The sequence below is a fragment of the Pongo pygmaeus genome, chromosome 2 (genome assembly GCF_028885625.2).
Source record: "Pongo pygmaeus isolate AG05252 chromosome 2, NHGRI_mPonPyg2-v2.0_pri, whole genome shotgun sequence".
Taxonomy (NCBI): domain Eukaryota; kingdom Metazoa; phylum Chordata; class Mammalia; order Primates; family Hominidae; genus Pongo; species Pongo pygmaeus.
Genome location: NC_085930.1, coordinates 55,553,723 through 55,580,217, shown reverse-complemented (window position 1 = coordinate 55,580,217; position 26,495 = coordinate 55,553,723). Strand labels below are relative to the sequence as shown.

General features: G+C 39.5%; 2 protein-coding genes across 5 annotated transcripts in view; one reads left to right on the top strand and one right to left on the bottom strand.

The window, feature by feature from the left end:
* SLC49A4 (solute carrier family 49 member 4) overlaps positions 1 to 5,706 on the bottom strand; it is an 83,930-nt gene extending 78,224 nt beyond the window's left edge. The window contains exon 1 of the mRNA XM_054481282.2: positions 5,137 to 5,706. Coding sequence (XP_054337257.1) covers positions 5,137 to 5,479 — 343 coding nt within the window. The 5' untranslated portion in view covers positions 5,480 to 5,706. The remainder of the gene's footprint in view (positions 1 to 5,136) is intronic.
* Positions 5,644 to 26,495, top strand: part of HSPBAP1 (HSPB1 associated protein 1) — a 50,119-nt gene continuing 29,267 nt past the window's right edge. Inside the window, exons 1-3 of one of the 4 annotated variants that reach the window (XM_054481276.2) lie at positions 5,644 to 5,822; positions 6,634 to 7,049; positions 19,355 to 19,540. In XM_054481276.2, the coding sequence (XP_054337251.1) occupies positions 6,986 to 7,049; positions 19,355 to 19,540 (250 nt within the window). In that variant the 5' untranslated portion in view covers positions 5,644 to 5,822; positions 6,634 to 6,985. Of the gene's footprint in view, positions 5,823 to 6,633; positions 7,050 to 19,354; positions 19,541 to 26,495 lie in introns of those variants that run through there. The other 3 variants (XM_063662607.1, XM_054481281.2, XM_063662608.1) reach the window with 3 other exon arrangements.

Here is a 26,495-nt window from a genome sequence, read left to right as displayed (position 1 = left end):
AGGCCAACTTGTCTACCTGTGCCCTACAGGACCGCATCCCATCTTGCCTACATGGCTACAGCAGTTCCTCCCTTTCCCTTCGGCATCAACAATTTCCCCCTTTTTATGGAACTGTTAGGATGCTGCATTAATAGATATGCTTTAATATCTCTTACCGAAAAAAGAAAAAAACAAAACAAAACCCAAACCTCCTTAGTACCCACATTCCCTCCAGCTACTGCCCATTTCTCTGCTGCTCTTTATGGCATAACTTCTTGAAAGAAATGTCTACACTCACTGTCTTTGATTCCTCTCGTTGCATTTTATTTCAAACTCACCACATCATTCAAGGGAGATGATTCTTTTAAAGGACACCAAAAGATCTCGATGTTGCTAAATCCAGTGCTCTATTCTCAGTCCTCACTAGCTGGTTCTTTCTTATCTCCCCAACCTCTAAATGTTGGAATGCCCCAAGGCTCAGTCCTCTACTCCAGGGAAGCTCCACCCTTCTCCACAGGTGATCTCACCCAGCCCCATGACACTTTTTATATATTTCTTTTTTTTAACCAATAAGAATGAGCTTGAACCAGCCCCATGACTTTAAATACCATTGTAGGCTGACAACTCCCAAATATACTGCACAGGCCTCTCCCCTTAACTCCATACTTGCATATCCAATTGACAGTTTAATCTGTCTACTTGGATATCTAATAGGCATTTCAAATCCCTGATCTCCATGCCATCTGCTCCAAAATTGCTCTTTCTACCATCTTCCACAACTTAGTAAACTGAAGCTCTATTCTGCCAATCAGTAATACTAAAAAGTTGAGAAACAGCTTAGACTCATCTCCTTCCTTCACGCTCCACATCTCATCCATCAACAAATACTGGTGAATCTACTTTCAACACATATCTGCAATCTAACCACTTCTCAAATCTTCCACTACTATCACCTTAGTCAAAAGCCATCATCAGCCCCCATCTGGGTTATTCTACTAGCCTAACTTGTCTCCCTGTTCTGGCTCTTGTCCTGAAGACAAGAGCACAGTCATCGTTTTACTCTTCCACTTAAAGCCCGTCAATGGAGTGAGCCCTCCTCACTCGATAATGGCTGAGACACCATTTAAGAATGACTTACAGGGCCCTGTATCTCCTGGCCTCTCACTACCTCTCTGACCTCATTTCCTACCACTGTTTCCCTCACTGGCTCTACTCCAGTCACAAAGGCCTCATTGCTCTTTCTTGGATATGCTAGACAAGTTTGGAATCTTTATCTTTGATGTTCCCTTTGCCAGAAACAGTCTTCTCCAGAACTAACATGTCAGGTGTCATTTTTCCTTCAGGTGTCTGCTCAAATACACCTTATCAGTGACGCCTTCCCTAAAACCCTATGTAAAGTATAATACCACTCTATCATATTCCCTTCCTCCTTTACCTTGCTTTATTTTTCTCCAAAGCAAGTATCAATATTACCAGGTGACATACTAAATATTTACTTTTCTTGTTTGCTGTCTGGATCTCCTTACTAGGAGGAGGGTCTGTGAGGGCCATATCCCCAATGCATGGAACACACTGGGTTGCTATCTCCTTGAAACTTTCTTTAGTTAGCTTTGAGGGCACACTTGGTCTTGGCTCTACTATCTCTCTAGCTAGTCCTTTTCTGTCTCCTTGCTGGTAAATGAAAAAGGATGGGAAGCTACAAACCCATTTTAGGAAGACAGCCAGTCTTCTATGCTAATCAGGCTGGGGCTTGAGGCAGAACAAAGGCCAAACAACCACCTACCCTCCAGGGTGCAAGACATTTTAGTGCCTTGCTTGAGCCTAGGAGTTCAAGACCAGTCTGGGCAACATGGTGAGACCCTGTCTCTGCAAAAAATGCAAAAAACTAGCCGGGCTTGGTGGTGAGTGCCTGTAGTCTCAGCTACTCAGACGCTGAGGTGGGAGAATCATCTGAGCCCAGGGACGTTGAGGTTGCAGTGAGCCAAGATCACACCACTGCACTCCAGCCTGAGTGACCAAGTAAGACTCTGTCTCAAAAAAAAAAAAAAAAAAAAAAAAAAAAAGATATTTTAGTACCCAAGGATGCCAGAAGCAAGAAAGAACTTGCTTTCTACGTGCGTAGATGGAACACCTGTAGCAGGAAAGCCAACATATTAAAGTATATTTGCTTTCTTCCACTAAAAATGAAACCTACTTCCTAATAAAATTTGAAAATGTATTTTTTATTGCTTCAACCAAAGGAAAATATAAAATTGAATTCACCATATAGTCACAAGAACTACTGAAGAACTAAAGTGCCATATTTTATAAAATGAACAGGTAGTTTCTAATTTATCCTGCCATGGACAGTAGGTACAATTATAATAAGAAAGGTGCAAATTAACATTTTTCTACCATAAAAATCAAGGTTGGCTAAATTTGGGGAATAATATTGAAAAATACTCCTGATAAAAATAAAAAGAAACTACAACACAGCATTTTCCCCTGAGTTTAGCCAACTTTGTTAAGGGAATGACCAAGGAATTATCACAGATTGGAGGAAACTAAAGAGAAATAACAACTAAATGCAACAGAGGACCCTAGACCGAATCCTGGAACAGAAGAAAAATACATCAGCGGAAACAAATAAAATCTTTTTTCTTTTAAAAAAAATATTACTGTAACATTGATTATAGGTAAAGCACTTCTTTGGGTTTTTTTGTTTGTTTTGAGACAGGGTCTCATTCTGTCACCCAGGCTGGAGTGCAGTGGAGCAATCATAGCTCACTGCAGCCTCTACTTCCTGGACTCAACTGATCCTCCAGCCTCAGCCTCCCCAGTAACTAAGACTACATGTGCGTGCCAACATGTCCAGCTAATTTTTGTATTTTTTGCAGAGTTGGAGTTTCACCATGTTGCCCAGGCCGGTCTCTAACTCCTGGGCTCAAGTGACCCACCTGCCTCAGCCTCCCAAAGTGCTGAGATTACAAACGTGAGCCACTGAGCCCAGCAGAAACCCAAAGAAAATCTATATTTAGTTCAAAAGCAAACAACAAAAACCCAAAGAAAATCTCCCTTTGGTAGGAGAAGCCCTTCCTCAGCATCTAGCACACATCCTCTGCAAAAGTATTTGCTCTAGCTGGAAGTTCTACAACAGTCAAGACACACCCATTCAGGGCTGGATATCTTTGTTAGAAGGTTCTTCCTTGTATTGCTTTGAGTTACATTCCTTTGTAACTTGACTCAGTCTAGTTCTTCCTCCTATAACAATACATAAGTCTAATTCCTCTTTTACTTGATCTTCGCATAGTCTATATCTTGCCTCAAGTTTCTTTTTGAAGTGTGATATACCCAAGTTCCCTTCATTTTACACATCATGATTTTTATACCCTTTATCATTCTTGTTGCAGAACCTTTAAAGTTCTGCAGTTTGTCAAATGGCCTTCTCAGAATCAAGTTCAGAACTAAACACTAATGTAGAGCCTTTCAAACTATTTCGCTTCTTGTTTTGGACACTATGCTTCTATGCCTAAACTGTCCTTTCTTTTTTAGCAGCTACATTACATTGTTGATCATTAAGGAATTCACAATCAACTATTCCTTAGTCTTTTTCACATGGATTCCAATGAAGGAATTCCAGTGAAGGAGGAGAGAAGGAAGTATAACTACTAACATCACCCTGCTATTCTATTCTCTTAATAACCAACTAATTTTGAGTGCTAACTACATGCCAGACAATTGCAATTCTATACCTACCTACATTTGACTTTTGCTGAGGTCTGAATGTGTTCCTCTCAAATTCATATTTTGTTTATGTATTAATTTTTCTGAGACGAGTCTTGCCCTGTTGCCCAGGGCGGAATGCAGTGCTGCCATCACAGCTCACTCCAGCTTCGACCTCCTGGGTTCAAGCATCTTCCCACCCCAGCCTCCCAACGTGCTGGGATTACTTGAGCCACTGTGCCCGGCCTCAAATTCATATTTTGAAATCTTAACCCTGAAAATGATGGAATAAGAAGATGCAGCCTTTGGAAGGTGATTAGGTTATGAGGGTGGAATCCATGTGAATAGGATTACTGCCCGTATAAAACAGACCTCAGAGGGATCCCTAACACCTTCTTCCATCTTATGTTATAGTGAAAAGACCACTCTGTAGGAAGCAGGCCCTCACCAGACACCGATTCTGCCTGAGCCTTCATCTTGGACTTCCCAGCCTCCAGAACTGTGAGAAATAAATTTCTGTGTTTATGAACTACCCAGTTTATGGTATTTTGTTATAGCAGCTCCAGTGGACTAAGACAACCTTCCAAATCTGACTAAAGAACTCGTTGCAACAAAACTTATAAAAGGTTGAACAGAAACTGTACAAAGTAACTCCCAGGCATGATTCAATTAATAAATATAAAATCTTGCACAACAGCCTGTTGAGGGTAGACTGTCATTACTAATCATTTATCCATACTTACGTGGTAAGTATGCCTTGATTCTCAGCCCTATGGCTTTTTTTTTCTTCTCAGAGAATCACACTGGCAAGTGGTAAAGTGAGATGTCCAGGGTACCATTCTAAGCAAGCATCTTCACTTATCTGCAAGCTTTAATTGAAAGTCACAAATCTCTACTGAGAAAGCCATCTAGTCACATACACACATTTTAAAGCTGCCGAGCACCACCTTCCAGAAACCAAAGTGTCAGATCTGAGTTTCCCAATAGCTCTTCCTGGGCTGGAGTCATCTATTATACAAAACGAACTCATTATTTCCTTACATATGGGCACCGTCAATCTATTTTCCGACCTTTCATCCTCAACATCCCCAAATCCCTTTGAAGTCAAAGCATCAGTCATTTTTGTCAGGTGTAAAACACATACACTGCACGTGCACGGGGATGCTCTGATGTTCACAATGTGTAAAAACTTGAACATTTAGAGATCGCTTAAATCCCTGGTGTTGCATAAAGGGCCTTGATAAAAAACATAAATATTTGCAAGGTAGCCTTTCCATATTTGTCGCTTTGGGGACGGAGGTTTCCTAAGTCAGAAATGGAATGCTAGCAACACTCTTATCACCTCACACAACCCCTATGCCGGGGCCAAGGGAGGCGGCTGGCAGGCCTGCAGCGCGGGCAGGCGCCGGCTCCCCGAGGAAAGACAGCGCCGGCTGGCGCTCCGCGACCCCTCACCTCTCTTGTCCAGGAGCCACATGAACGCGAAGCAGGGCAGGAAGCCGATGGGCCCCCACAGCACGAGCAGCGCGATGTCCCAGCTGGAGAAGCCGTAGGCCTGGCGCGCCGAGTTCTGGATGGGACCCCAGGTGTTCCAGACCAGGCCCTGAACGAACGCCAGCAGCGAGAAGAGCAGCAGCACCAGCCAGCGGCGCCCGTACACCCGCCCGGGACCCGGGACCGCCGCGGGCAGTGCCGCCGCCGCTGCCTCCCGGCTTCTCCAGGAGGCCCCCAGCCCAGGCCCGAGTCCGGGCCCCAGCAGCGGCTGCCTCTCCTCTTCACTGCTCCAGCGAGAGCCCATGGCGACGCGTCGCCCGCGAAGCCACTGCCGGGCGCAGTCCAGGTCACCGCCGACTAGCCCAGCGCAGAATCGTCCGGAGCAGCAGGAGGCGGAGGCTGCTGTGGTCGCCCTCGGCCTCCGAACCGCGCCTGGTGCGCCTGCGCGGCCCGAGCCGGGCCGGCGGGGAGGCGGGGCAGGCGGCAGGGAAGCTGGGGTCCGCCCTCCCCTCAGCGGGTGGCGTGGAAACACCGGCTAGAGGAAAGGAGCCGGGTCCCAGACGGAGGGCAGATAGCGCTGAAAAGGCAGGGACCAGCGCGTCTGAGTCGGGGAGAGGGAAACTCCCAGAGAGGCTGTATTCGAGGAGGTTGGGCAAGGAACCCTGGGGTGTTTGGAGGAAGTGTCCAAGTTAAATCTTGTGCCTAATAAACAACTCAGTGACCTGTTAAGTGACCTCACTTAACCTGATGCTTGCTTCTATTTTGGGCTTATTCTTATTTTTGTTGAGTTAGTAACTTCAGAAATTATAGGCGAAGGATAAGATTTAGACGTAGTTGGTCCCAGGGGATTATCTCATAAAAATCATTTCTGATGTACAATAAGTACTACCTATTTTTGTTATTTTTTTTGTCTTACATATCCAAAGAGGAGATTCCAAACTAGCCAATTTCATTCATATATATGTAAACTTTTTTACCCATTTCGCCTGCCCATAGGCGAGCAATAAAGGTATGTCCAGTAAAGTTGGAAGATTTTTGCCCCAAAAATCCATCTCCAGTGATTATGATTTGACCACAGGGTAAACGAGAAGAAAGGTGGTTGTTGATCTCTTCACACAGCTGTTTGTTTATTTTGGTATACAAATTCAGAAGCCTGACAGCTGTGAATTAGTGTCCTTGAAAACCTAAGTCAAGCAATTTGGCTTGTCTGGATCGGGAAATGAGTCACAGGGAACGCAATCACAGGATTCTTTGCCCGAGGTTTGTATTTCCCGGCAGCCACTAAAATCAGAAGGAGTCAGGTTGCCACCAGAAGGGCAAGAAAGGTGTAAGAGAAGCGTGAGCTAGCCTCGCCTTCCAGGCTGCCAAGAGCGGCTCGCGAAAGCTCACGGCAGAGACCATCCCACCGCCGGAGCCCCACTAAGCGGCAAACCTTCCCCTAAAACTCCTATCCTTTAGGGTGGAGAAAAGCCGAGGCGGAAAGGAAGGATCTGACTAGAAAAGGAGAAACAGAAACGAAGCTAACACTACAATAAAGAACGCTAAGGTCCGGGTTAGGTAAAAAGTGCCACAACTCAGACCACGTGTTTGTATTTCCACACCCGGGGTATCAAAACAACTCTGCGTGGTCCCGCCCAGCATCCGTCACGTGACCTCCACGTGAGAGCCGGCGTTTCCGTAGGAGCCGCGGGGGAGTCGCCGGGGCTCTTTCCTGTGGTGCAGCTCCGGGTCTCGGAGTTTGGCCCCTACTCTGACCCCACCCCAGCTCCGCTCCGCCTTGGGTTCCGGCAGAACCCGCCTTGCGGTAGCCATGGCAGCAGGCTCCGAGGCGACCACTCCTGTGATCGTTGCAGCTGGGGCTGGAGCGGAGGAAGGTAGGTGCCAGGCTGAGGTCAGACCCTGAGTACAAACCCAGTGCCAGTTCACTCTCGTGGCACCCCTCGTGGGGCCGTTTGCCTTAGCCCCATCCCAGGTCTCTCTGGCCTTGCATTAGACTATGAAGAAAAATCTGTATTTTCTAGTGAGCGTGGCATTTCTCGAATTGTGGCATCCAGATTTTTGATCGTCGTAGGGTAGCCTACGAGTGCTGTTTCACGCAAGGGGTGTTATTTTTGTTTTGTTTTGTTTTATATTTTCCCATCGTTAGCGAAATAGAGGTGTTTTGAACGTTAGAGGGGATTAAAATTAAATTTGTGAAATTGAAGGCAACCTTTGAGATTAATGGAAGTTATCTGAGACTTTGTGAACAGGGATTATGCGCTTTTATTCTATTTCATTGAACCCTGGTTTAGCAAGTGGGGATGAGGTTTGGAGGCCCATGAGCCTGAGATCCCTGTTATTATTTATTGAATGATTGCACCGTGCAGGGCTGTGTTCTGAATACTGTCGCGGGATCCAGAGACTTTTGAATATTTATAACAATACCTTTTCCAAAGGAGCCTAGAAAGGAAAAAGAATGACTTACTATGTGGTCACCTGAACTATTCTACCAGTAGTACACTCTATGAGGGTTGTTAGGAGGAGGGATCTCAGTGGGGAGAACATAAATGCTTCAAGGAGGGAATAGTTTGAGGTAGGCCTTTTTCTTTTTTCTTTTCTTTTCTTTTTTTCTTTTTTGAGATGGAGTCTCACTCTATCACCAGGCTAGAGTGCAGTGGCGCGATCTTGGCTCACTGCAACCTCCACCTCCCAGGTTCAAGCAATTCTCCTGCCGCAGCCTCCCGAGTAGCTGGGATTACAAGCGTGCCACCACGCCCAGCTAATTTTTGTATTTTTAGGAGAGACGGGGTTTCACCATGTTGGCCAGGGTGGTCTCGATCTCTTCACCCTGTGATCCGGTGAGGTGGGCCTTTCTGATTGGATGAGATGGTGACAAACTCAGGGAGTGGTGCTGGGGTTCAGGAAGTCAGGGAGCAGAAAAGGATGGATGTATTTAGGGATCAAATAGTTTGCTGAAGGGGGAGATGCCCATTCCAAGCAGAAGAAGCAAATTATAGCCTCCTACTATCTGACCACTTTCTACCAGGGAGACAATTCTTGACCTTCATCTATACCTCCATTGCATTGATCTTTCCATTTTCTATCCACTGCACCCCCTTATCCAGAATGTATGTCGTTCCTTTGAAAAATTCTCTTGTCCCTTCCTGCACTTTTTTCTGACAAAACTCTTACTCTGGATGAAGTCAACCTTTTGCCCTCTTTGTACCTGCACCCGTGCACCTGAACTTTGCTGGAAAAAATCCTGCACAAATTGATAACTGTATAAAGTGAAAATGGCCAAACTCTTGAATATTCAGTCAGTATGGGCTTGAGATCCCTCTGATCCTCTGTTTCTCTAGTGAGCCTACTATCTCCAATGACAAATCCCCAAACTCTATAACCTCTCTCTGCCTCGTTCTTAATTTCAGGTAATGACTGCAAGTCAGGTCAATTCTGCATCTAATCTGTCTACTTTTTTCCTCCTTCACTATCAGACCCTACTTCAAATCATCCACATTTTCTCACCTCAACTACTACTGTATCTTCCTGACTGACTTGTGTGTCTGTTTTCTGTTCTGTGCCCCTCTAATCCCTTCTCCATTCTGCAGCAAAAAGTGACTCTTCCTTATGTAAAATGCTTCAGTGAATTACATTGCCCTTAGAAGTTAGAATAAAACCCAGACTCTTAACCGTGGCCTGTAATAATCCTTGGTCTGGGCTCTGCTGATGTCTTTAGCAGGATCGCTTGTCACTCACCTCCCCTTTGGCTTTTCACATAGCTGGCTTAATCTTTAGATTTTAAAGCATGTCACCCCCTGAGACCTTACCAGACCAAACTATCTAAAACAGTCACTGTGATTTCTCTTGCACCCCGCCCCCGCCCCAACCCTAGATGTTCTGGAATACAGCATCCTGCTTTTGTCATTTTACTTCTTACAATCTGTAATTATTTATTGTTTGTTTTTTCCATTAGATCATAAGTACCTTGAGGGCAGGACGTATGTCTGTTTCATTCCCTACCATGTGCCCAGCTGCTAGTACAATGCCAGGCACATAGTTGGCACATGCCACATGTTTGTTGAGTGAATAAATAAGGGCACTCCATGCCAAGTCCAGAGGCAAAAGGAGAAAGCATGATATTGTCCAAGAACTGAAAGAAGTTGGTGTCAGGAGTGGTAAGAAAAGAGGTATCCTGAAGGTTACCTTAGGCCTAGTTAAGGAATCTGGACATTAAGACAGTAGGAAGCCTTAAAGAGCTTTAGGTGAGGGAACTAACATGATTAGATTTGGTTGTAGGAAGACCACTTTGGCTGAAGGGTAGAAGATCGATTGGAGGGAGAAAGACTGGAGGACAAGGTAATTAATCCCTTTGAGCCTCAGTTTCCTCCTCTGTAAAATGCATGATTATTATGAAGATTAGAGTTAATATGTGTAGATTATCTAGCATAGTATCTGGCAGGAATTGGATATTCAAGAATGGTGACCATTTTTATTATTAATAGAAAGTGTCAGCCTTAGTAACTGATGTTGAAACTGAAAGAAAATAAATTAGAGGTGTTATGTAAGAGAATGAGAAAAATAAATATATTAAAGTCAAGTGAAAGGGTCAGTATGTTCAGTACAATGATGAATACAATGGGAGTCATAGAAAAGTTCATTTTTAAAATTTTTTGTTTATTTTTGATTTTTGTAGATACAGGGTCTCACAGTGTTTCGCAGGCTGGTCTCGAACTCCTGGCCTCAAGTGATGCTCCCACCTCAGCCTTCCAGAGCACTGGGATTTCAGGCATAAGCCACTGCACCCAGCTGAAAAGTTCATTTTTGAGCAAACTTAATCCATTATCAAAAAATATTTGAATGGCACATGGTAAACAGACTTTTTTCATGTGGTAAAGCAGAAGACAATCTTTGCCCCAAAATAATTTTAAATATCATTTTTGGCAATAAAGACATAGATAAAAAGAACAGTAGTGTAAGACATATCCTAAAGGTCAGATGTAATTAGCTGGGATATGATACTCAGTATGATACACATTAAGTACTTTGGAGGCTGAGAGGAGAAGGAACTAATAGAAATTGGGTTGGTTTGTGCTTCCTAGTATAATTTCTTGAAGATGAGCCAGGTAAGGAGACCAGTTCTACTAAAGTAGAAATAATGACAGAAAACCTGGGTGAAAAAGAGGAAGACTTGTATCCATTGAGTCCAGAGAAGAGCAGGGTGAAAACAGAAATGTTGAAGTGAAGAAGAGGAAAATTGTGGGTTTCAGTCTTCGCAGAAAAATAGAGCAAGGTACCACAAAAGTAAGGAAGTAGAGAAAGGTACTGGAGATTTGAGAGTGAAGAAGCATCCAGGCATGTTGGCGCATGCCTGTAATCCCAGCACTATGGGAGGCGAGGCAGGCAGATCGCTTGAGCTCAGGAATTTGAGACCAGCCTGGGCAACATAGTGAAACCCTGTCTCTACGGAAAATACGAAAATAAACTGGGCATGGTGGCACATGCCTGTAGTTCCAGCTGCTTGGGAGGCTGAGGCACAAGAATCATTTGAACCTGTGAAGCGGAGGTTGCAGTGAGTTGAGATCGTGCTACGGCACTCCAGCCTGAGCAACAGGGCCAGACCCTGTCTCAAAAAAAAAAAAAAAAAAAGCTTTGGCATGGTTGCCATAGGGTTGCGGGTGATTAGGAGTGATAGGAGTGAGTCAGTGCTTGGGAGCAGGAAAGGGTAACCGGTAGAGGTGAGCATAAAATCGTGGAACTGATCACCTTGGTTATGCTTGATAGCTTATTCTACAGAAGTGGAGAAAACAAGTGCTTAGTTTCAATAAAGTTTTATACACTGCTAAAAATCAGATATTCTTATACAGTTATTTGAAGAAACATTTGTTTAGCATCATTTTATGCTAGGCACTGGACTAACCTCTAGGGAGATAAAAGTAAGAGGTTTGCCTTCAAGAATGTGATATTATTTGTTTGAAATAACAGCTTAGAAATAATTAAAAACAAACATGAAACTACTTATTGTTAATTAAGAATCAATTTAAATTCTGAATGTGAAATGTTACTCTCAGAGTCATACATTGAAGCATTCAGTGAAATTAAAAATTGCAGTTATTTGAGTGTGATTCTATCTTTCAAACTGAGGTTATTATATTTCTTTCTATTGGGCTGTTTTTTAGTTTTTAGTTATAGCCAAGATTATTCCTTGATGAAGAGGAGAATGTGTTAGTAACTCTTCTTCCAGTGCTTTCTGAGGAAATATCTCATCTAGAGTTGTATGGAATTGATTTTCACTTAGAACTAACATTCCTACATAACTGGATTTATCTTTTTCAGTTGGAGACCCGTACTCACCGTGTCATTTTTGTTCTCGTTTTTAGAAGGGGCAAAGGGTGGAGGAGTTTAAAGAAAAGCAAAAGCCTGTGTTATCTCAAAAAGTAAAAAATTCCCATGTTAGAATCCATATGTAATTCATAATGTAGATAAAATTTTTAATTTCACTGAATGCTTGGTAATGATGAGTATCAGAAAAACAATACCATTTGTTTTATTGTGGTAAAAACATATAACAAAATTTACCATGTTAACCATTTTTTAGTGTTAGCAGTGTTAGGTAGATTCACATCATTGTGAAGGTGATCTCTAGAGCTTTTTCTTATTGCAAATCTGGAACTCTGTATCCGTTAAACAATAACTTCCCTTTCTCCTCTTCCCCCAGTCCCTGGTAACTGCCATTTTATTTTCAGTTTTTAGAAATTTAACCACTTGAGATACTCCATATAAGTGGAATCATATAGTGTTTATCTTCTTGTGACTGGCTTATTTCAGTTAGCATACTGTCTTCAAGGTTCATCCATGTTGTAGTATATGATAGAATTTCCTTCGTTTTTAAGGCGGAATAACGTTCCACTGCATGTGTAAGCATTTTGCTTATCCATTCGTCAACAGACCTTTGAGTTGCTTCCACCACTTAGCTATTATAATAGTGCTGCTGTGAACATGGGTGTGCAGATGTCTTTTCAAGACCTTACTGTTGAATATTTTTGAGGAAAAGTAAGATAAAATAATCATTTATTTTAAATTATCGAAAATTCACGTAGGGGAGGCTGGGGTTCAATGGAAACATTTTGGTAGAAATTTTGGAGGTACGTTGCAAAAACCTTTAGTATTTGAGACATCATTCCTTCTAGTGTTAACTTCACTTAAAATATAGACAGATTTCCTTTTTCTTGCTTTGGTTTAAGACTAGTATTACTTTTGAATTTATGAGCCGTTTTTTAAGGTAAAGATAAGTTTGCTGGGTTAAATGGACAAGTGTTATAAGTGTAGGAGGATGGAAAGAAGCTAAAAGGCTCATGAACCCTTGGTAAGTGTCCAGCATGTAACTGTCTCAGGTGCCCAGCCTGAATTTCCTGCATGTTCACTGCCACACCAAGCATTGGTATTGATAAGGCTAGGTCATAACAGCCACAGCACTAACGTTTGTGGGTTTTTTTCGGTGATAAACATCACCTTCTAGACCTTGAAATTCAAAGGGTTTATGGTTAGCCATCATTTTACTTAAGCATTATGTTACCTTTCAGGAGAATTTTCTTAATTCTGACATTTTAAAATAGTGGCTACAAAATTTTAAGAATTTTCTTAATTCTGACATTTTAAAATAGTGGCTACAAAATGAAAAATTATTTTTGGTGTAAGTTTTACCATTCAGTCTTTAGTACTAATCCAGTAATTTTGTTAGATACTACTTGCACGATTCCATCAGGTTTTTCTAACATGGCCCAAATGGTCATTATTTTTTGCCCTAATATCTACCATTCCAGAGGTTTTAAACTTTCTTATATGTATATACAATAGTTGTTTGATGAAACACCACATATACACTTAGATGTATACATTCAGAAATAAATGATCTCACTGTGCCAGGACCCAGTTTTAAATTCATGCTGTATCATTATAGTGATTCTCTGTAGTGTAATGTGTGACTTACTCTTACAACTTCCGAAGGTTTTTAAAAATCTTTAATTTTTTCATTAAAATTATATCTGATGAGAGACAAGTTAATTTCAATTTCAAGATTTTTGTTGTATTCTATTAATATTCGGAGTGTCCTGGACACATGGTAAATGTTCCTTATTCTTGTCTTAAAGTCTAAATCTCAGATACAAATCCAGGCCAGGTGTTAATTGACTGACACCAGATAGTTGGCGTACTCAGAGAAATTAGGTTTCAAATTATCTTTTACTTTACATTAATTTTTAAAAATTACTGAGAAGGACACAATTTATTTTTGATGATGTTTCACTATCTCCAAAGAATTACTTGTAACTCAGGCTGTAATAAATTGACTGGAGAACATCCTACATTTGGAGAGAGAAAAAACTATTGTATAACACCCAGATCACTAATCTGTTTTTTTTCCAGTAGTTTCTAAATCATCTAGTTAAAAATTACTACCTGCTGCAAGTTTAGACCTAAATACCCTTATCCTTTGAAGACTGTTGAGGTTGCTTCAGAATTTTTATAGCTCTTTGCAAAATATTTCTAGCATGGAATAACTGGGTGCATCCATAGGCTGTTTAACTAATACAGGGTAGCATTGCATTCTTCTTTAAAGGAAATTGTAACATTTAAATTCATTAATTTAATGGCCCAGTTTATTGTTGATTAAGTTATCAGAAGCTAAATTAGTTTTATCTCACAACAAGCTGATTGTTTTATTTCATGATGGGCCTGAAATTCTGTAAATATGCTAATTTCCTGTTATGGTGAACATCCTGCTACTCTGCTTTGCACACACTTCATAGTGCTTTCATTCATTTAGCAAATGTTTTGGCGTTTAATATACACCAGTCACTAGGCCAGGCACTCTCTCAGCAAATTTTAGTGTTGGAGGTCTCCTATTAAATAATCTCTGGGATGTGTGGGATTTTTAGGTCAGATAATTAAATTTTTTAAATTTAACTTTATGCTAGAGAAGAAATATTTACTTCTTTGTAGCTTTTTTGTCAAAACACTACTCATGTGTTACTGTTGCCTGTGTACATATTTATAGAAGGCTACCCAGTTATATCTACCCAAATATGAACCATTTTGGGAATAATCAAAGCCATGTGATCTATTGGCTCTAAAGTAAGGTAAGTAGAATAAATAAATCGCTACCCCAAAGTAACTCATGCTTCTGTTTTTTCTCTGCCCTTTAAAGTTCCAGAAGCAAAATGTTCAAAGGTTGAATATTTTACAACCTTAGAACTGAAAGAATGCTACAGTATGTCAGACCAGCCATGATTCATCCAGCCCAAGCCACAGAACACTGTAGAGGGATAATATGGTTATCCTTGAAAATGATAGCCTCAGAAAGCAAGGTGTTATACCAGCTATGAATTAATAGCAGTCTTGACTAGAAGGAGTTTTTTTTTTTTTTTAATCTAAAAGGATTCAGGAGGTAGTAGTTGGTTCAGTAGCACAAAGATGAACATATTTGCATTCTTTTGGTTAAGGTTTGCGATTTCCTGGACCTTTCATTTGTCTCTCAAGAGGGCTAATCATTATGTCTGCTTTCCAGGCAGTATGTAGAAAAGGATGAGGGCAAAAAGGCTGACTCACAGCTTCCATATGTGCGCGCGCACACACACATACACACACACACACACACAGAAATTATAGATATATATTCCATATCTATCTATCTATCTGTCTGTCTATATTTGGCTACTCCTGTCTGCAAAGAAGTCTGGGAAATAAAATTTTTCAGTCACTCCTGTTGCCCAAAGTTCTTTTAATAAGGAAGAAGAGAATGAGTATTGGGTAAATAGAAGTTAAATAAAAAATTATTCAGTGACACTTGTTAAGGCATGGTAAGGAAGACTATTCAGGACCATCACCATAGATATAAGGACTACTGTAACGGGGTCCCACAGTTGGGGAGAGAGATTGGGCCCAACTCCAAAGACAGCATGGGCAAGTGAGAATTTACAGCCAAGGAGCAGAGTCAGTGATAAGAAATTACTAAGAGGAAACATCGGGGGTAAGGGGATATCTGGCAAAACCAACCTAACAGGATTCTTGCTGAAGGCAGGCCAAGGTGATCAGATACCACCTGGAGGTTGGTTGAGGGTGAAGAACCTGATCAGATATCAGGGATGGGGGCAATTCTTGCTAAACTGACTTAGCAAGGTTCTTTCCTAAAACAGGGTTTTACAAGGAAGTGCATAGATGGACCTAGCAGAAGAATCAAAGCCTGACTAAAGTTTGGCCAAGCAAAGAGTCTTTGTCACAGGCAACTAGCACTCCCTGCCATGAGTGCACGTGCACATACACTCATGCGCTCCTCAAAACATTCCTCTCTCCCCAGAGCACATGTGAATGATTATCTATGAATTGATCTTGAGCTTTCCCGTGTATCCTTTCAGGTTATATTTTTTTTTCTGAGTTTTTAGCCCTAGTTAAGTTATACAGTCAATTCTCTAGAAATAGGATTGTGCAGTGGAAAGAGCACTGGACTTGGACTGAGGGGACCTCCAGTCCTCTGACATCTAAGCTTCCATTTCTTCCTTCAATTAATGGAAATGAATTACCATTTCTGCCTGTTTTACAGGCTTCTTATAAGATCAGATGAGCACTTTTAATGTATGTAAAAGTGCATTGTAAACGGTGAAGCATTAACAGTTAAATGTATGGTATTGTTATGATGCCTGTGTTCAAAATCAAGCTACTCATCTTCCCAACAGAATGAGCTATTGCTCCTGACTTGTCTTATGGCAAGTCACCAAGTCTAGACACCTCAGTCTTTTGGCTATATCTGACTCCCACCCCACATCTCTGGTTGTAATAGCCTTTGATATTATTCTCTTAGTATTTCTTCATCTTCACCATATCTGACTTACTCACTGCCACCCATGTTGTTCAGGCCTGTATCATACTTATCACTTGGCTATTGCAATAGCTCTCTGAGTCAACTTCAGGTCCAACTCTCCCTTCCCATCTCACATCTCTACATATTTCTAGACAGCCCTCATTTTTAGTGGATATAGTATACTATAGGATTGCCTTGTCATAATTTAGTAAATACTTTTCTGCTTTGGGGCATTAGGTTGTTTACATTTTTTGTTATTATAGTGTGGTAGTAGACATTTGTGTGTGTGTATGTGTATGCTGTACATAGCTTATGATTAATTATTTGTTACAGTAAATTCCTATAACATGAGTTACTGAAATAATGAACAGTTCTTTCATTTTTCCCAGTTGTTTCCCAAAGGATGATTCCAATTTATATGCCATGAAAAACAGAATACTATTTATCATGAATATATTATAGCTTTTCATAGTGTAGGGATCAAAATATGCCACCCCCAAATATGCCACTTTGGTATATTGATTATTTTGGGTAAAAGGCATTGAAAAGGCTGGGCATGGTGGCTCATGCCTGTAGTCCCAGCACTTTGGGAGGCCAAGGCAGGTGGATCACAAGGTCAAGAGATCGAGACCATCCTGGCTAACATGGTGAAACCCCATCTCTACTAAAAATATAAAAATTAGCTGGGCATGGTGGTGTGTGCCTGTAGTCCCAGCTACTCAGGAGGCTAAGGCAGGAGAATCGCTTGAACCCAGGAAGCAGAGGTTGCAGTGAGCCGAGATTGCACCACTGCATTCCAGCCTGGCGACAGAGCAAGACTCAAAAAAAAAAAAAGGCACTGAAAAACAGCAAATGCAAAAAGGTCATTTTGAGCTCCCTTTTTCTTCCCAAAAGTGGGAGGTAAAACTTCCGTGTGAAAGTTGCCCTCCCTGTGCCAGGAACAAGGGAGACATTCTTATAACCAAAGATGGGTAATAAAGGCTGAGAGAAGTCTGTACAAACAAACCTTGTTAAACCAACCCTTAACTTCCCAGTCACTTTTCCACAATTAACTGCAGTCACCCAACTTCTTTGTCTTGTCACATTTTCTAAATTTACTCTTTGTCCAACCTACTATAGAGATGTTAAGCTCTAACTGCTTCTTTCGGTCTTTATTTTTCTTGTGAGGGCTCCCATGTACATGTAAAAAGTACTGAATAATGTTTGTATGCTTTTCCCTGTTAACCTGTTTTACGTCAGTCTCAGCTAGAGACTTTAAGAGGGTAGAGGAGAAATTTGACATTCCGTACAAGTAGTCTACAGCAAAACTTTAAAAACATAATAAAAAAATGTGGGTGTTCATTTTCATATGAACGGAATATGTGCGGAATCCAGGCACATCAAGTCCAGGAAGATTTGGTGCACTGCAATATAGGTAATCTTGTACTTAGATTCATAGGCCTGTATGGAAGTTTGAAGAACTTGAATGCAAAGTTGCTGTACATGTCAAAAGTGAAAAACACAACAAAAAGCAACCATCTCAAGGAAAAACAGAAAATTGTATTCTTGGTCACATAATGTTATCCTTTACAAGGCTCTTTACCATGTAAAGGTCACCTGAAGATAAACCAGGGGCTGCTTTTCAGTGAGACCAAGGGTGCCTTCTCTTTCTCACTGCACGCACTCCCTGAGTCTTCTGCCTTTCCCTTCTAAGCATCCACGCTGCCCTCCTCACTTAGAATGATGACTGTGTAGAAGGTAACAGATTGTTCTCAAAATGTCAGCTGCCAAGGGCTTAGAGCCTGCTGACATTCACTGACGGCTTAAGAAGGGATTCCAAGTTTTTGTCCTTGTCTGAGAAAGGAAGCCAAACTGATTTAAGTTTTCAGTTTCTTTAAAAACAAGCCTTACCTTTAGACAAACACAAATTACTCAAGTTCTTTGATGATTCCTTCCCTATCCCTCTTCCTTTTATCATAGAGTAGAAGGTTGGGCGATAGAAGAATTTGGATTATTTAAGAATTTTTCTTAATTTTTTGAATTAAGTGTAATTATAGATAAAGTAACTAAAATAGAGGGTTAGCTGATTGTTCTTTAGAATCATAAATATATGTTTTGAGGGTCAGAGAGTATAAAGCGTTTTTTAAACCTCCCAAAAAACTTGCCCTCTTAAGATGTCTTTAAAAGAGAAACTTGCTTGTTCTTTTATTCAAAAAATACTAATCTTTACTATCCTATCCAAGGTTAATATTTTATGATTCTGTGAAATTTATTTAAATAGTAAGTTACAGTGTTGGTTTGTACAGCTCTTCTGTACTGTTTATAGATGCAGTTGAAACCAAGGATTAATATTGATTGCCATGTAAGTACATCTTTTATCCTTTTAAAATTGCAATAAAAATAATATTTCCCCTCCCAGGTTGACTGCTATATTGACTCAGTAGTCTTTCTGGCATGAACCTGTGATATAACAAGTAGAATTGTGGCTGACTCCAGCAACTCTAGTTGTTCGAGAGTAGTTCCCATCAGCATTTCTTATATAATCCTCTACTTAGGAAGTAGTATTTTCCAAAAAATCACATCTTTTAAAATTTGAAGATGTAGTTGGAAAGCCTTTTTTAACACTAAAGTTTCATTTTTGACATTGTATATTGTAAATATCTACCAAAATTTAAACACTTAAAATTTAGTATGAGAAAAATCATTTAAGAATTAGATCTTTTCACCTGCCCTCATGTGTTTATCACAGCATTATTCACAATAGCAAAGAGATGAAATCTGCCTAGGTGCCCACTAATGGTGAATTGGATGAAGAAAATATGGTGTGTATATATATGCCATGGAATGCTACGCAGCCATAAAAAAGAATGAAATCATTTCCCTTGCAGCAACATGGATGCAGATGGAAGCCATTATCCTAAATTAATGCAGAAACAGCCAAATACCACAAGTTCTCACTTATAAGTGGGAGCTAAACATCAAGTACACACAGACATAAAGATGGGAACAATGAACACTGGTAACTCCAAAAGAGGGGAGGGAGGGAGAGAAGCAAGGGTTAAAAAAACTACCTATTGAGTACTGTGCTCACTATTTGGGTGATAGGTTCAATAGAAACCCAAACCTTGGCATTCTACAATATACGCATGTAACAAACCTGCACATATACCCCTGGATCTAAAAAAAAGAGAAGAATTAGGTCTTTTGAGGCCACATGTGTATATAAACAGCAGTAAATGACGTATACATCATTATAATTGTAGAGAATGATTTGCCATGATAAAAACAATATTAGCTATTTTTTTCTCCATATTGTATGAAAAAACTTGATAGTTTTCTATCTCTTGCTGTATTCATTTCTCTTTCTAGGTGAACATGTCAAACCTTTGAAGCCAGAGAAAGCAAAAGAAATTATCATGTCTTTACAACAACCTGCAATCTTCTGTAACATGGTGTTTGATTGGCCAGCACGACACTGGAATGCTAAATACCTTTCGCAGGTCCTTCATGGCAAGCAGATACGATTCAGAATGGGGATGAGAAGCATGAGCACAGGTATGACTATAGTTAATCACCATCTCTTCAGGAGCATCCCTGCATTCTCAACAGTGGCCTCCTGATCTCTTGAGAATCCTTTCTTTCTAATCCTTTTTTTGACCATTCACTGCACATATAGGAACATTTTATTGGAAGGTTTGGAAAACAGTTTGGCTTAAGTGTTTTTTGTTTCTGTCTATATAAACTATAGACAAAACAGTCTATAGTTTATAACCCCATACAAAATGTATTTTGTTCATGTATCTTATATGTATATTGCTAGACATTATTGTGGTTCATTAAATGTTAGACACTTAATAAATAAATATTTGTTAATGTGCTCTTATTCATGTTCCTATTAGACCAATACTAATCTAATAGTCCCATCCACTTTTTACTCAAGTAGAATGTGTCCTTTTATTTGTGGCTTCAGGCACTATTTATAGTTGTATAATTACTTGGTTGTAATTTTATCCCTCTGCTTTATTGACTGACTGACCTGTTTTGCATTGCACAAACATGAAACATATGTAAAGCTCACTCTTTTATTCTCTTAAGCAAATAGATTCTGCCTCTTCTTTTCTGAAGACATAACATTTTGATTTGTTTGCCCTATTTTCAGATAAAGCAATTACCATTAACTCTAAAATTTAGGTAATTTACCATTAACTCTAAAACTACAGTTTCTAATCTCTTTAAGAGAGTCTATAATCATTTTTCTGATGTTTAACTTGTATTTCAATATGGGTAAGTTTGGTAGTCTGGAATTTCAGTTTTTTAAGCATTGAGGTAAAGTGGCTTATTAATATCTATTAATAGCTTGGGAGAACTAGAAAAGTCCCCAGCTTCCCTTCCTGCTGCTCCAAGCTGCTTTCTCTCATTTCGACCTTGTAGTATAGCTGACAGAATTATTTAGTTTTTGGTGTCTGGAACCCCTTTGTACTCCTGTGACAGGTGTAGCATGTTGAATATACCTGGAACTCTTTGTCATCTCATTATAATCAGAGACCAAACTGTTTAAAATTCAATCTTAGACCAGCAGCAATAACATAAAAATCAAATTGTGCCTTTTCCTTCTTGATTTTAGTCAAAGAAATCTGCCTCTCATTGAAGTGTCTGTTAGGCACTAATTTGGAGAAAAATAGAAATAGTAATTTTTTCACATTCTAGTTAGACTCCAAGTATACAATACTACCAATAGCTAACATTTATTTAAAGCTATTGTTTCAGGCACTATTGTGAATACTTTGCACATACGGTTTTAGCTTTCTTAATCTTCCTAAAACCTTAGGACAGAGCTGCTATTATCCCATTTTATAGATGAGACACAGTAATTTGACATTTTCAAGTTAATACTTAAGCACAAAAAAAAGGAAAATAACTCTCTGAGGTTGTGAGAAACGACTCTGAGCTTTTAGTAAAGACAATGTTCTTTTTTATTAAATAAAATCCACATAACATAAAATTTAGCATTTTAGCCATTTAAAAGTATGCAATTCATTGGTTGTTAGTATATGCACAATATTGTACAATCATCACTACTATCTAATTCTAGAATATTGCTATTATCCCATAAGTAAGCCCAGTACCCCTTAAGCCATCATTTTCCATTCTGCCTTACCCCAGGCCCTGGCAACCACTGATTTACTTTCTGTGTCTATGAATTTGACTACTTAGAATATATCATATAAGTGGAATCATTCGGTATTGGCCCTTTTGTGCCTGGCTTCTTTCATTTAGTGTGTTTTCAAGGTTCATCCATGTTATAATACATATCAGTACTTCAGTTATTTCTATTGCCAAATAATATTCTGTTATACGAATATGTACATTTGATTTATCTATTCATCAGTTGATGGACATTTGAGTCATTCCATTTTTTGGCTATTACAAATAATGCTACTATGAACATTCATGTACATGTTTTTGTATGGACATGTATTTTTATTTCTCTTGGAGCAGAATTGCTGGGTCATACAGTAATTCTGTGTTTAACATTTTGAGAAACCATTTTCCAAAGCAGCTGCATCATTTTATATTCTCATCTTCAATGTATGAGAGTTCCAGTTCGTTCCATATCCTTGCCGACACTCCATTTAAAAAATTATAGCTATTCTAGGCCGGACACAGTGGCTCACGCCTGTAATCCCAGCACTTTGGGAGGCCAAGGCGGGTGGATCACGAGGTCAGGAGTTTGAGACCAGCCTGGCCAACATGGTGAAACCCCGTCTCTACTGAAAGTAAAAAAAAAAAGAAAAAAAATTATAACTATTCTAGTGTATGGGAAGTATTATTATAGTTTTGATTCGTGTTTCCTTAATGACTAATAATGTTGAGCATCTTTTTATCTGTGTATTGGCCATTTGTATGTCTTCTTTGGAAAAATGTCTATTCAAATCCTTTGCCCATTTTCTAATTGTTTTTGTCTTTTTATTGTTGAGTTATAAGAGTTCTTTATATATTCTGGATACTACCCTTATTAAGTATATGACTTGCAAAGGTCCCACTACCCAGAGATAATCACTAGTTATATTTTGAGGTATGCCCATGTAGGCCTTTTTGTATTTTAAAAATAAAATTATATTAATTTTCACAGCTTGCTTTTTTTTTTCTTTTACTCTGAGCAGCTTCTCTTGAGATTGTATGATTTTTCAATGGCTACCTAGTATTTCATTGTTTGGTAGTATCATAATTTAAAGTTTTGATGATTTAGATTGCTTACAAGTTTTAAATTTTAAAAAGACTGTAGTGAACATCTTTGCAAACAAATTTTGTCAAAGTTTCTGATTACTTCCTTAGGATTGATACCTAGAAGGAGAGTTACTGGATCAAAGGATATGAGCATTATCATCAGTAGCAGCACTATCTGTGAAGCTTCTTACAACCTCTGAGTCATTCTGATTGCCTGTCTTGAGTGGTGTCTTATGACTCAGTGACTTACATCCTAAATATCTAGTGTCTGCCTGCTTCTGTCTGTCTCCACAGCCATCCTCTAGTGGGTGTTACCCTGCTCGCTGTCTCTCACCTCCGTAGTTGCGTGGCCTCATCCTAGTCTCTCTGCACCCCTTGCCCTCCCTTCCCACACCATTCCTCATACTGAAGCTAGAGATGACTTTTGGGAAAACAAATCTAATCTTATTTCTCTGCTTAAAACACTTAAATGGCTTCCAGTTACGCTTAGGCTAAAGACCAAAATGTCCATTGTGGTGTGGATGACCCAGCATCATTTCTCTCCCTGAACTCAGGCCAGACAAGCGTTTTTCAGTTTCTGTATTTCCAGGGCTTTGTTTCTTCCTACTTCAGGGCCTTTGCATGTGTATGTAGTTCCCTGTGTCTAGCCTCTCTTTTCTCACTTCCTTTTCCCCCAACTTTACCTAATTAATTCATCTCCTTCTGTCAGATCTTAGCTTAAATGTCATTTTTCCTGACCAAATCTATCCTTCCCCATACCCCAAATCAGGTGTGACTATTCAGTTACCTCAGAATACTTTGTATTTCTTAGTAACACTTAGCACAGTTGTAATCACATGGTTGTATAATTACCTGTTTAAAGTCTCTTCCCCTCAAGAAGGTCACTTCTGTGAGGGCAAGGGCCACATCTCATCATGGGCTGAGCACCTAATGGACATTCAATTTGTGAAGTGAAAGAATGAAAGGCTTTGAAACATACAGCTAAGGGCTTTGCACGAAGGTGGTTTCTATTTACATTCTTTTCAGAACATGTGAGGGTTCCTGTTTTGCTACTCTTTGGCCAAAACTGAAATTTATCTTAAAAATCTTTCAGGCTGGGCATGGTGGCTCATGCATGTAATCCCAGCGCTTTGGGAGGCTGGAGCAGGAGGATTGCTTGAGCCCAGGAGTTCAAGACCAGCCTGGGCAACATAGCAAAACCCTGTCTCTACAAAAAGTACAAAAAAATTATCTTGGCATGATGGCATGCACCTGTTGTCCCAGCTACCCAGGAGGTTGAGATGGGAGGATCACCTGAGCCTGGGAGGTCAAGGCTGTAGTCAGCTGGGATCATGCTACTGCACTCAAGCCTGGGAGACAGAGCGAGGCCCTGTTACGTGAAAAATGTTATCTCATTATTTTAATTAACATTTATTTGGCCGGGCACAGTGGCTCATGCCTTTAATCCTAGCACTTTGGGAGGCCAAGGTGGGCGGATTACCTGAGCTCAGGAGTTCGAGACCAGCCTGGGCACATGGCAAAACCCCGTCTCTGCTAAAAATACAAAAAATTAGCCAATTAGCCGGTGTGGTGGCGCACGCCTGTAATCCCAGCTATTTGGGAGGTGAGGCGTGAGAATCGCTTGAACCCCAGAAGCAGAGGTTGCAGTGAGCCAAGATAGCGCCACTGCACTCCAGCCTGGGCCACAGAGTGAGACTCTGTCTCAAAAAAAAAAAAAAACCGCGTTTGTTTGATTGCTGGTGATGTTGAACCATATGTTCATGTTTATTAGTAATTTGTATTTTTTCCTGATAATTGGTCTTTGACTATTTCCTTATTGGGATTTTAGGGTTTAAAAAATTTTTTGAATTCTTCATACATATTATGAAGATTGTGGCATGGCACAGTGACTCACACCTAAAATCTCAGCGCTGTAGGAGGCCTAGACAGAAGCATCACTCGAGACTGGGAGTTCCAGAACAGCCTGGGCAACGTAGCAAGATCCTGTCTCTACAAAAAAAATTTTTTTAATTAGCCAGGTGCTATGGTGCACACCTGTAGTCTTAGCTACTCAGGAAGTTGAGGCAGGAGGATTGCTTAAGCCTAGCAGTTCAAAGTTCTGACCACATCACTTCCCTCCAGCCTGGGCAACAGAGTAAGACCCTGCCTCTAGAAGTAAAAAAATAAGTAAAACAAATGAAAAAAAAGAAGATTGTGTTGTTAACTAATATGCTTCCTAGTTATTGTTTGCTTTCTCATTTTAGCTTCACAGTTTTATATTTTTATATAATCAAATAATGCTTTATTAACATTTTTATTTTAACTTCAGAAATTCCTTCTTTATCCTGAAAATAGAGAAATATTCTAATAATTTTTTTCTAATTGATTAATGATTTCTTTTTTACATTTAATTATCCGTTTCTTATTTATTTTGGTATATGGTAGTCAATGAATTTTTTTTTTACACAAATAGCTAAATTTGGAAATTTTATTTCAGTACCATTTACTGAATATTTATTTTTTACCCTACTGACTTTGGAAATCACCTTTATTATATTACTATATTCTTGTATATTCCAGCATCAGTTTTTGGGCCACATATTAAGCTACCAGTTTAGAGGCCAGTAAAACAGTTTTAAAACATGATTTTAGTTCTGGTGTGTATTTTAATATTTGAATATACAATTCATCCTCCCTAATTACTCTTTTTTCTTAGATATTATTGAATTTTATACATCTAAATGAACTTTAGAGTTACACAAAGTTCTCACTGTAAAGAAATCCTGTTGGGATTTCAAATGAAAATTCATTAAGCTCTATAATTAATTAATCCCATTGTTATAATACTGTATCTTCCCACACAGGAACATGTTATCTTTACTTATCAAGTCTATTTGGCTCTCAGTAAAATGATTTATAGTTTTTATATAGGTCTACAGATTCCTTAAAATATTGTAAATTTGTTATAGCTGTTACGAAGGAAATATTTTTGCCTGTTACAGTTTTCTAACTGGTTGTGATTGGTCATAGAGAAAAGCCATTTGTTTCTGTGTGTTTATATTGTGTGCACCTACTTATTAGTCTAGGTAGTTTTTTGTTGTTTTGTGGGTTTTCTAGTTATACAGGCATATGATTTTAAAAGTAAGGATAACTTTGTTTCCTTTCTGTTGAGTATATTTCTTATTTCTGTTTTAGGTCTTAGGTCTTGGTTAGAATTTATCTAGAATACTTGAAATGGAAGTGTTAATAATTGGCATTTTTTAATATCATGTGTTCCTTAGTTTATTTTAGGAAGCAGATAGAGAACATCACATAGCATTTTGAATCAGATTTGTTTCCAAAGATACGTGCTCAGTGGCAGTGTTGTATCTCAGTTGGCAGTAAATTTGGCAAGCAGTTGTAGAAATAACCCTGAACATCTGAAAGCAGGGGGATAGAGTGATCAAAAGACCTGTTTAGAGTTTACGCATCATGTACTATTTCTTATTTGTAAAATGATAAAAGTTTAACAAAATGGAGAAATAGTTGTTATCCTGTTGTGCAGAAACTATTTTAGGACCCCTTTTTATAATAATTAAAAGCAAGCTCAGCTTGTACACTACTGCCAAATCCTGACCTCAGTTGAGCTTCTTACCTAGCACTTTACAGTAAGTAGGATGAATGTTATAGTTGCCTAGACTACTTCAACGTTAAATGAAAGAATCATGTTAAAATTAGAAAGGAATAATTTCATTGCATAAGACAAACTAAGAATAACAACTGTACTACCCAGAAAGAAATTTTCATTATAACAAAATCAGAGCAGTACCTTTAATGATGCTACTACCAGGAAAGAGTGAAAAAATTATATCATTATGGAAATGAAAAGATCTGTCATTTCCATTCATTCCATTCATGATAATTTTCCCCTGACAGTAAACAGTTCTCGTATGTAATTTTTACATTTTTAGATTTAACATTTTTTAATGTGCAGAGCTTGCTGTAACAGAAAATGAAGTCTTCTAATGAGGCCAGGTTCTGGGGGCTGCAAATCAGGCTTGCGTGAGATAACTGGCCTCAACAGAAAACTCCTGCTTAGTCCACCCCAGGGGCAAGTAGCTCATTTAATGGCTTTAGTACTCAGTTGGACTGAATTCTAGGAAGTGAAAACTCCTAAGACAGTATAATATGTTTAGGCTTACAGTGGAGTTACTTAAATCTTTTAGAAATGACTCCTATTTCCCAGAGTCATACAGCTTTCTTGCCGCATGCATTTTTGTTTGTCAAAATTAAACTTTATGCACTTCTGTGCTTTTATGGTAAA